Source organism: Marmota monax, unplaced genomic scaffold (genome assembly GCF_021218885.2).
Source record: "Marmota monax isolate L192 unplaced genomic scaffold, Marmota_monax_Labrador192_F-V1.1 WCK01_AAM20220418_F8-fsc00038, whole genome shotgun sequence".
Lineage (NCBI taxonomy): Eukaryota > Metazoa > Chordata > Mammalia > Rodentia > Sciuridae > Marmota > Marmota monax.
Genome location: NW_026692498.1, coordinates 15,259,730 through 15,271,624, shown reverse-complemented (window position 1 = coordinate 15,271,624; position 11,895 = coordinate 15,259,730). Strand labels below are relative to the sequence as shown.

Below are 11,895 nucleotides of genomic sequence, written 5' to 3'. Positions count from 1 at the left end.
CAAACCCTTATTTGAATCTCCAACCTATGATGAGTTACTTCACAGATTGCAAGGGATTGGATCCTTGGATAAAGGGCATGAAACTTGGCCAAGGTGTATGTATCCATCCTCCTCCAAGACTTTACATGAATGGCTTGGAGCCATATTCCCAGGTATTACAGATCACCTAGGGATGTGACAGGTAATCTTGATTGTCAACTTGTTTGGGTTGAGAGATGACTAGGAAATGAGGAAAGCCCACTTCTCAGTGTATCTGTGAGAGTGTTTACAGAGATGATTGGCATGTTGGTCAGCAAACTGAGTTAGGAAGGCCTGCCCTGAATGTGGGGAAACCATCCAATAAGGTGAGGATCCAGATGGAACCAAAAGTGGAAGAAGGAGGAAGTCCACAAGTCTACAAGTGTGTACAACCTGGATTGTTCTTGAGCAGTTGCTTTTGTTTTTGTTTTTGGCTACGTCCTTATCCCTGAGCATTAAACTGCATATTCTTCACCTTTGGATTGTGAATGGACAGCTTTCAACTTTGGACTGGGGCTGCATCCCTCTTGTTCTGATCTTTGAAATTCTTGGACTGAGAAGATCCTGATTTCTCATCAACTGGACTAAAGAAAACAATGTGAAATATTATTCTGGTCTGACTGCATGCTTCAGTGGTTCCCAATATATAGCAGATCATTATTTACCCAGAAGCAAAAATCATATTGGGTAGAGATAAAAATAAAACAGAATCAATTTAACTTCCTTCCCTTCACTTTTGGCACAGAAATTATCATTGATTAAATGTTCAAGTGCAATAGAAGTTCCCTAAATTTCTCCTTGTAAACATTCTCTGTTAATGCAGCAAAGAAAATGCAATACCACATCCTTGAGAGAAATATAGAGGTGAATGTGTTCATTAAAGTCTTGAACATTGCAGAGTTCAGGGTCTCATGTGTTGCCTTCTATTCATCTCTTTTGGGTGGAGGGATGAATTGAGGGTCTTCACTATGGAAGTTATGATTGAACAATTTTTATAGTTAGTCAGGTCCAAGCCAGCTGCAGAAACAGTACGTTTATTTTTTTTTCTCTTGGAAAATAAAATGGAGAGAATAAAATGGAGGCTGGAGAAGAAATAAATATTTATCTTCAAAGATGACAACTATGAGAGTTTCTCACTACCATTCAACCATTGAACCTTGGAGGGATAAGCAAAGAACTTTGGTGTCAGTTTGTTTGCAGAAACTGAGACTGAGACAGGCTGAGATTCTCACACTGAATTGAATCTTAAAAGTCATACACTATCCCAGAAAAAAAATCCTAAGTTATAAAAAAAATCTACACTATATCTATATCTATATAGATAGATAGATATACATACATACATACACACACACACACACACACACACACACATGCTTCTGTTTATATTTACATTTACTGGGGGATTGCCACTACTCAGATAGATGAGTTGACATGCACTGTGAATATAAGTCAGCATGTTTCCCCACATATCCCTGCTGATGACTGAGGGACCCTTGTACATCATGACCATAGCAGTTACATCAAATCTATATCTGTATCTATACCATTTTCTTTCCCTCATCTGGCCTGATTTAGCTGCTTCTATTGGTTAGGTCCAAATGCTAAAGGCAGAAACCAGTGCTGTGTCTGTAATATGCCATCACTTTCTGGGAGGATTTGTGGATCACTTGTGTAGGTAGTATCAAGGTGAGATTAAACAACTTCTTGCTCAACCTTGCAAGGCAATGCCTTGCTTTCTAAAATAATTACCTGTTATAGGACTTATTTAGTTTGCCCATTTTTTCCTGCCAACATGTCTAGTTATTGACTTACATAATCCCTTAAGCATCATTTGTTAGTGTGTCCACTGATTTATCCTACTTTTAATACATTCTCTATGCAACCGTTCTGATAATCCTCCAAACATTTTATCTAATGCAATCACACTTGTCTTTCTTAAATGCATTATGGTCCTCTATTGTCTTTATGATTAGAACAGGAATGCCTATAGATAAGTTTAATATAAGATGCCGTTCTAATTGAAACTATCATAGGGAATATGAAGAGAGTCACAAGTGTGTTCCCATAACTATACATTTACACTCAGTGTCAAGTGTCTTCTGGGATGGCACTTGACTTGGGGGAAAAGGGAATTTAATTATGTAGACTTTCCACAAGAGCATGGATGCAGAGGAGTTTTCTAGAATGTTTAAGTCATTAAGGATGCTTTGAATTAGAATCTTCAAGGATTTATATCCAAGTATGGAAAGAAAGGGATGAAAAATACTGTGACAGACAAAATGTTTCTTTGACTTTCTAAGCACTCTGTAAATCTCCTGTGCATGGTGACTTAGATTGTTTCACCGTCAATACAGGATTAAAGCCTACCTCCTACCTCCAGTTATCTAGTGTTCATCTACCCAAGCAAGCTTAGAATGGAGGAAAACTAATATAAAGGAAGAGCCCCACAGAGCACTCCAGGATTGCTAAGGACCACACATAAAAAGAGGAAACTTGGAGATGTTCAGAGAAAGCTTGTGAGGGACCAGGGACAGAAGACACTTCTGGGAAAGACAGAAACAAGGTCCAAGGATTGTCATCTTGACTATTCTTTTACTTATGAGTGATTCCTCCATAATGGGACAGACCAATGAAATCAGTCTGGAGAGATGAAAGCCGGGTTATTCCTACTTCTGTCAGTACAAACTGACTCAGAGAAAGAGTACATTTTGTTGTGGTTTCATTGTGATTGTATTTTAAATGACCCACCCATTACCCCTATCTCAGACCCATGTGGCAATTTGGTTCAAGTTCCTGTGTAGGATCATAAATTACAGCCTTCTTCTCTGGACATTTCTTTAGCTACTCACCTTTAGAAATGGTGTAGAATCAAAGGACTCTTCACATGTCTAGTTATTGACTTACATATTACCTTATGCATGATTTATTAGTGTGTTCACTGATTTATCCTGCTTATACATTCACATTGCAAAGTCTGCACGTCTACGCTTTCTTGTTCATTGCTTTCATACAGTGTTTATGGGAGAAAATTCTTACATACTATTTTACCTGCCATGCTTACTGATGTCACAGGTTTTAAGTAAAGAGTCAGTCTAGAACACTGGGTGATCTCCATACTTATACATACAAAGTGAATTCCTCCCTGCAATGGGGACCAAATAATACCCAGACCCAGTGTGATCTTCATAAGGAGCTCTGTGGAATACCTGGAATTCTGGATTTCTTTCACTCTATCCCCATCCTCAACCTTGATCACAGTGATGGTAAATTTGTAAATTCTTTTACAACACAAGCCCAGAGTTACACATTTTATAGATTTTTATCTCATTCAGGACTTGATGAGGTCAAAGATATAAACACCTTCTAGGAAACTATAGGATCTTTATTAAAAAGGAAAAATTGAGAAAAAAAAATGAAAATGTATAGAGGTGGCGTTCCTTTTAGATGGAAAATAATTTTAAAATAAGAAAATACACAGAAACCATTTAAACATAACTAAAGTATTTTATATCTCTATGTTTTATAGAATGGCACTAAACATTAAGAAATTATTCTTGTAATTCCTTATGGAATTTGAAAATGCTATTCAATTGAGCATGGATTTTCACCTAGTCAAGCTCGGAGGAGTTGATGAAAAATGTGGGTATGGTCACATTTAAAGTCAGGGAAAGTCAAGTTTATAAATGTTTCAGATGCGTCTGCTATGCTATTAGAATCTGTAATGTGGTCATTTAGTAATTCAATAAAGGAGAACCAATCAGGATTCTCCTATGATAGTTGTTTTGGAAAATAGATGTAAAAATTTAGGTGACTTTTGACAGCTTGATACAATTGTTCACTTTTGTTCATGAGAATAATTCCCTTTATAAAGACATATGAATAGCCAGGAAGACATACTAAAAGTAATGTTTCTTTCCACTAGTTAATTTTTTAAAAAATTCTGAGTATTTTTGATGTGTTTTTCAATAGATAACAAAGAACTTCTGTATTTACAAATGTCAAAACTCTTTCTATGACTCCTGCCTATAAAATAGGAGCTGATTCATAGTAGGGTAGGGAGAGGGAGCATGGGAGGAATAGACCAACTCTAGATAGGGCAGAGGGGTTGGAGGGAAAGGGAGGGGGCATGGAGTTATTAATGATGGTGGAATGTGATGGTCATTATTATTCAAACTACAGGTATAAAGATATGAATTAGTGTGAATATACTTTGTATACAACCGGAGATATGAAAAATTGTTCTCTATATGTGTAATAAGAATTGTAATGCATTCCACTGTCATTCATAAATAAATAAATAAATAGATAGATAGATAGATAGATAGATAGATAAAAAGAATGCCAGGTGCTCTCACCCAATGAGAATAAAGAAAATTTAACTGAAAAAAAAAAGACAATATCTTCTTGGAGAGCAGAAATCTGGAGACACAGCAGAAGTGATAGGACTTCTGTTCTCCCTGAGATTCTAAATTGCTGATGGCTGTTTACCCTACAGTGTGCCAGGAGCCCTGTTCCTGTGTGCAGAGGCCATATTGCTAGATATTTGCATATGTGAGCCCTCATTGTTTCCTTAGCTGCAAGGCTCTGTTAGTGTCTTTCTGTTAGTAAGACTTTCTCAGAGTTCAGTGAGGAGTGACTTAATTAGTGAAATGACCTCTTTACTACTTTCAATTTCAAGATGTCAAAATTTGCATAAAATCAGAAACAGAATCAAATAGAGAATCAAATCAAATAAATGTGCCATTTAGCTCATAGGCAAAATATGTATTGAAGCACAAATGTGGACAATACAGTTATGTGCTAATCACAAGGGATTCAGAAGAGAAGGAAATAGTTCTCATCCTTTGGTGCCTAAGGTCCAGATTGTGAGGACTGTCAGAGCTAGGCGATTTCTTGGAGCGATGGTGAGCTTATCTGGAATACCCAAGACCTTGAAGAGTGTTCATGGCAGACCTTGCCATGCCATTGTCCATCTAAGATGTTCTAAAACATAATCCTCTCAATGGTTTCGCTACATTTTAGAGCAGGAGTTCTTGATTTGGGTGCAACTTGCCACTAAGTAGAGCAGGTGGATTTCAGGATCCCAAGATTCCTCCTGAGAATGTGCCTAGGAAATGTTGTTTGTGTCTATCTTTTGAAAAGAGCCTGTTAGATTCTTATTAAGGTCCTTGTTTCAGACTTGTTGCTCTACAGGCTTTAGATTTGCAATGCTCAAAAGGAAGGACTTCTAGAATTAGATATTAACATTTTCTGAAAAAAAGCTTTTATCAGAGAAATTTGGGGAACAAGGATGGAGTGAGTGAAATTTCCTTTAGAGTGGCTTAAAACTTAGGCTCTGGATTGACTCTTAAAAATAGTTGTCAGTCAAATATTAACCATTAAATGTTTTTGGTTTTTTTTTCAGTTTTTTCATTTTGAACCTAATAAGAAGAGGAAAATTGGGGGAAAAACAGCATGTAACATTGTCAAATGGAGTAAAGAAGTAAGGATATGTTGATACTCCTTGTACACATTGTGGGAAAAATAAGAGGAGACATCCTAAATGAAGAATCATCAGTTTTCATATGATAGTTCTCAAACTCTCTGAATCACAGCATTAACAGAAGCAAATGTTTGCAAAGCAATAGTGCATCCCTTTGCTAAATAAAATGCAATTTGAAAACACCCAACATTTATCTGTACAGTCTAGAGCTTATGCTTCACTGAATGGTACAGACAGGACAGGTGCTCACCAATCCCCTCTGCTCTATCTGGGCGCAAGCAAAGCTATATTGCAGACAATTTTATGGTTAAGTCAAGATTATGTAATTATATTCTGTCCAATGGGATACGCCAAAAAAAAAAAAAAAAACCAACAATCAAACAAGCATTGCAACTGTTAAAAATCAAAAACAAACAAAATGTGATCCTTGTATTCAGAGAATTAATTCAGTGTTTGAAAAATATAACTTCAATGAAAATATAGTAAAATTTGCCTTCCAGGTAAATGTAAAGGGAAAGTACACCTGTCAAAAGAAACTATCTGTTGTACTTTCAAATTAATATTTCTGTGAATTTTAAACTCCTCTAAAATGATTTAAGTCTTTTCAAAAAAAAAAAAAAAAAGGAGAGAGTTTAGTAGTCTCAGGAGGGGAAAACTGAATTTGAAGGGGGTTGGATATAAAAGGAAAATTGAAGGGCTTTATTATTATCCTTTATAATTCTTCAGTGCTCTTTGTTTATGTAACACTGATTTTTTTATTTGTTTGTTTTTTAGTAACAATGTTTTTTATCAGGAACTAGCTTGAAATTATGTGTTATTTATGTAGTACAAATAAAAAAAAACATAAAATTGTTTTATCAGTATTAGATTTAAGCAATATCATTGTCCTAAGAATAATACACTTAAAACCTCTGCCTTTTTTTTTCAATTTTGTATCCCTAAACTAATAGCCAGAGAATGCATTCCAATTTCAACTTAGCAGGTAAAATCTCTCTTGGTTAATTCTTATCATCTTCTGAGTGAAAGCAATATAGCAGATTCAGTGTATCCATTCTGGGCTAGACAAGAAGCCCATACATAGTGTAATTAAAAAGCCGATTATGGTATAAAATTTACATGTATCTGTGAGTGTAAGTTCCCCTATCTAGCTTTACACCAAGTCCTAAGAAGGCTGAGTCAGTGCCTGCTCTAGTTCCCCAGTGTATATATCTCTGTTCTGGCAGAGGCTCCAATACAGCAAGTAGTAAAGGAACACTTGATAGGTTATTTTGAGTTAGGTAATTAATTAATCAATATGCAGATACATAATTATCTCCAAGGTGCTTTTTAATCAGGAGAGCAAAGCACAAAGCATAGTGAACAAGATCTTCCTAGGCCCATATGTGCATATAACAGATATATTCAAAGGTATCATTGCAAATATATAGAAGGAACCATTAATCATGATCACTGCTAGAGAGAAAAGAGGAGGAAAGAACCTCTCCTCTTCACCCATATAATAGGAAATTATCTAATTATCTGGACTTCATAGACACGGTGGATTCTCCCCAGTCCCCGTGTCTTTCTGGATCTGCTGGGCCACGTGGCAGAGTTGGAATTGCAGCTCCATAATTCATCATTCCTCTTTCGTTGTTTTGTTGTTGTTTTTCTGTACCAAGGACTGAACCCAGAGTTGCTTAACCACTGAGCCACATTTCCACCCCTTTTTAATATTTTATTTAGAGACAGGGTCATGCTGTTCCTTAGGCCTTTGTTAATTTGCTGAGGCTGGTTTTGAACTCATGACCTTCTTGCCTCAATCACCCAAGCCACAAGGATTACAGACTTATGCCACCAAAATGGGTCCAGAACTCACCTTTTCATACACATGAATACACAGATGTACCACTGAGTTTGTTTCTCTGAGGAACCCAGGCAAATACAATTATTGAGTTTCTTATTTTTTAATAGAATATTTAAGTCCATGAATTTTTATTGTATAGAGGAACCTTCCTTTAAACATTTCTATTTTTTCAAATGATTAATTTCATTGACATTGTATACATGCATCAAATATCATAATGTAACTCATAAAGATGTACAAATACAATGTCTCAATAAAAATGTAAAATAAATTTAAAAAAAAATTAGTTTATTAAAACCTATACATCTAAAAGACATATCTTGAAAACCATGAGAAGATTAAGAATCTAAACTTCTTTACGATTTGAATAAGCAAATTTCTTCAATGTTTATACTGCAACTTCAAGTTATTTTGCAAAACCCTTAACAATTCTAAAACATAATTTCAGAGGAATCAATTCCATTTAGTTAGTAAGAAAGCTTACTACTAACTATATATTGATAAAATCTAAAACATCTTGTAAAATATGAATGCCTTAATGCTACATTTTTATCATTATTTTTTCTACTTTCCTAGGATCATTATTACCAGAACTTTATCTTTTTTATAGGATCTTGAGGATATTGTTTATACATAATTCTGGAGTCAACATAACTTTTATAATTGAGAAACAAGTTAAAAATACACTTAGGTCAGTCAAGTTTACAGTAACTCTATTGATTCTTCTTTGAAGAAGGACACTAGATTGGTTCTCCAAAAGGGATACAATGGAGGCCTGGACAGTGGTTGGAGCAGCCACTCTGTAGTTAGGTGTTGCTATTTAGGAGACTGGAAAGTCTTGACAAGATACTTGTCACATATATTGTGCTTTTGGTAGCCAATGTTCCCCTTGCTTTTCCACATTCACACAATTGGCATAAAATAAGTGATGTTCGGCCACTGAAATAAGCCAACTGGGTCTGTTGATATTCCTCAAAAAGAAGGCAGGTTATAGGAATTTTATTATCATTAGTTGGAAATAAAAGATACCTTTGGAAAAACCGGAGACTGAGCAGGAGTAGCTTTCTAAAACAAGCATCCTGGAATTCCACCATCAGTCACTGTTTCTGTTGGTTACTGTGAATTACTACCAGCACCCATAGTCTCTCTGGACCTCACATTCCATATGCACATGCATGACAGGCAGGGTAGAACATTCCTGTCTATCTGTGATGAGCACGTGTGTTTTCCAGCGCCATTTGACTATTTCATGATTCCTCATATATATTTTTTTTAATTTAAAAACCAATTCAAACAAGACACATTTGTGGTTTAAAAACTTAATTTATAGGCAGGGACAGTGGCACACATCTGCAAACCCAATGTCAGAGGCGAAGGCAAGAGGATCATAAACAAGTTCAAGTCCAGCCTGGTCTACTGGGGACCTAAGCAACTTTGCGAAAGCCTGTCTCAAAATACAAAATAAAAAGGGGTGGGAATGTGGCTCAGTCACAAAGTGACTCTGGGTTAAATTCTAGGTATGAAAAATAAATTTAAAAATTTAAAATAACACATTAATATTATTTTACTTCGAAAATACAATCTAAATTAAATGCATTATTATAATGTTTATCCTATTATTTAATCATTAAGTCTTCATTTTTTTCTGAAAATTTTTCTCTATTGAGTAATGGAGGCTTTTAGACTTCTATTTCTCATATTGTTTTATGTAATCATATTTATTTTTTATTATAATAACTGTCTTCTGATGATCAGAAAACATTATTTGTCTTCAGATGTTCACCCATATATAAGAAAGTGAGGTTGAGAGAGTTCTGAAATGGACCTCAGAAATCATCTATGGAACCTTGACTGCTTTTCCTTATAAGAAACATCTAGATGAGAAGGATCACACCTGCTGGGAATAATGTCCACTAAGCTATTTATTAGGTACCTCTGGATCATTGTATTAAAGTTTCTGAGTGAAAGAAAGTACCTCTAAAAATGCTTAAGAATCTATTAAGGAAAAGTAAAGAGATGGATGTCATCTAGTTATCAGGAAAATATGAATTATTCACTCAATATATGTATTCCTCTTAGAAAGATATAACTGTATAGATAAGATTCTAACCAGGGAATGAATAGGAGCAAATTATAATTATGCTTACTTAATTATGTCAAAATGAAACCAAATATTATGTGTAACAATGAAATAACAAAGAAAATAAAACATTTTGTAGGTACTAAAGGTATCTTAAGAAAAGTAAGGTCGAGTGTTACATTTTCAAGTTAGAGGAGAACTTTTTTGGCTTAGGTTCTTTGTGTTTAAAATATAGTAGCATGAAATTCAATCCAAATACTTACATTTCATGGTTAATTTCATCTCCTGTATTACCATATCTCATATTGGATCTTTGACCTACCATATGCCAAAGGTGAAAATCCCATTATTTGCATTATATTATATCATAAAGGGAGCACAAGGGCAGCTCTGCTTGATATACAAATAACCTTATCATCAATTGAATCTGCTCCTTCATCACAAAGAAAGTCATGATCATTTGAGCAGTTTATTCAGAGCCTCTTTCACATCCTTATTCCGCAGGCTATAGATCAAGGGGTTCAGCATGGGAAACACCACAGTGTAAAAGGTAGAGACAATTTTGTCCGTGTCAAAGGAGTAACTAGTTTTGGGGCGAGAGTAGATGTAGAGGATGGAGCCATAGTAGAGGGTGACAGAGACCAGGTGGGAGGAGCAGGTGGAGAAGGCCTTGAGGCGGCCCTGGGTGGAGCGGATCCTCAAGATGGTGGCAATGATGAAGAGGTAGGAGGCCAGGATGAGCGCTATGGGGGTAATGACATTGGAACTCAGGAGAAAGTACATCAGAGCCTGGTAGCCATCTGTCCTGCCACAAGCCAGCTTCACCAGGGGAAGCAAGTCACAGAAAAAGTCATCAATGATGTTTTCTTTGCAAAAGTCAAAAGAAAATGTTTTCTTGGTGATGACAGAAGAGTTAATAAAGCCACCAAGATATGAGGCTACTACCAAAAATACACATAGTTTCATGGGCATGGCCTGAGAATAAAGCAGTGGCTTTGAGATGGCCACATAGCGGTCATAAGCCATGGCAGCCAGCAGGTAACACTCGGTATAGCCCAGCCCAGCTGAGAAGAAGAACTGAGCCAGGCAGCCAGCAAAGGAGATGCTTTTATCATCAGAGATGCAGGTCACTAGGATCTTTGGAGTGTAGACACAGGACAACCAGAGATCCAGAAAAGACAGATTTCCAATGAAAAAATACATGGGTGTGTGGAGCCTGGAGTCATTACAGATCAGCCCTATGAGGGAGGTGTTTCCTGCCACAGTCAAAACGTACATGATAAGGAAGACCACAAAGAGGACCAGCTGCATCACAGGGTCTCCTGTGAAGCCCAGCAGGATGAACTCTGTCACTGTGTGATTTCCCCTCTGCATGGCTTAGAATATTTCACTTTACAAGAGTGAAAATGAGAGTCCCACCTGAATCATATTGCTAAAAAAATAATACAACAAATGAGCTAAACATGTAACAGTACATTTCTGGTAATTCAAATCTAGGAAGCAATAATCTAAGTGCCTGTTTAGAAATAGTTTATATTTTGTAGCTATTTAAACCAAAATTCTAGTAATGAGGATATTTGTTTGTACTCTGCCCTTTTTCCTGACCCCTAGGAAAACACTCAGTTCATGTTTAACTCTTAATGTTGTTTTTTAAATAAGTATCAATATTAATAAATGGACTTATTTATGAGAAAAAAAAATTTAAAACAACATATGGTTGCTCCACTTTGCATTTTGCTACTCTTTCTGCATTACAGACTCGATGACCTCGCATGACTAAATCCAATAATCATGTTTAAGTCATCATCTGATTTGATCAATCTGCACTTTGCCATACTCTTCTTGGTGGAAAAATGGTCCTTCTCTTGGGGCATTTCTTGGTGTTATTATGATAGATTTTGAATTTTAGAATGCTTCTAGAACCAATGCTTGGCCCTTCTTATTTTTACCACTATATTCAGCCCTTACTGATCTCACCCAGTCCAATGGTTTTAAATATCCCTAATATGTGAATGTGTCCGAGTGTCCTATGTCTTTGCCATGTGTCTTTTCCATATTCTCCAGACATTTTGATTCAAATAACTATTTAGTGTCTATTACAGTATGTTTACTGGGCATCACAGAAAAAAATATGATTGAAAATTCTTCATAACCTTCCTTATCTTTCAGTCTCCACCATAGAAAATGGCTTTATTCCAACCCAGGGAAAGTGATTTAGTATCATTGTTGGTTGTAGCTAGCTTTAAGTCTCTCTTATTGAGTAGAACATCCTCTAGTGTCTACCTTTAAATATATACAGAATCTGGCCAGCTTTTCACAGTTCCAACCTTTCTACCCCAGAGGAAGCCACCACCACTCCCACGGACATTACTGCAGAAGCCTCCTGGCCATCTCTCTGCTTCTATTCTTACCCCACCTGTGTCTCTCAACTTGGTGGCCAGAGGTCCCATCAGAATGTGATCTTGTCAC

General features: G+C 36.2%; 1 protein-coding gene across 1 annotated transcript; it reads right to left on the bottom strand.

Annotated features, from left to right (window-relative positions):
* Window positions 1–9,882: 9,882 nt before the first annotated feature.
* LOC124093248 (olfactory receptor 9G19-like) lies at window positions 9,883–10,800 on the bottom strand. Its single transcript, XM_046445623.1, has one exon. It carries the CDS (start codon window positions 10,798–10,800, stop codon window positions 9,883–9,885), a length of 918 nt encoding a protein of 305 aa, XP_046301579.1.
* Window positions 10,801–11,895: the final 1,095 nt, after the last annotated feature.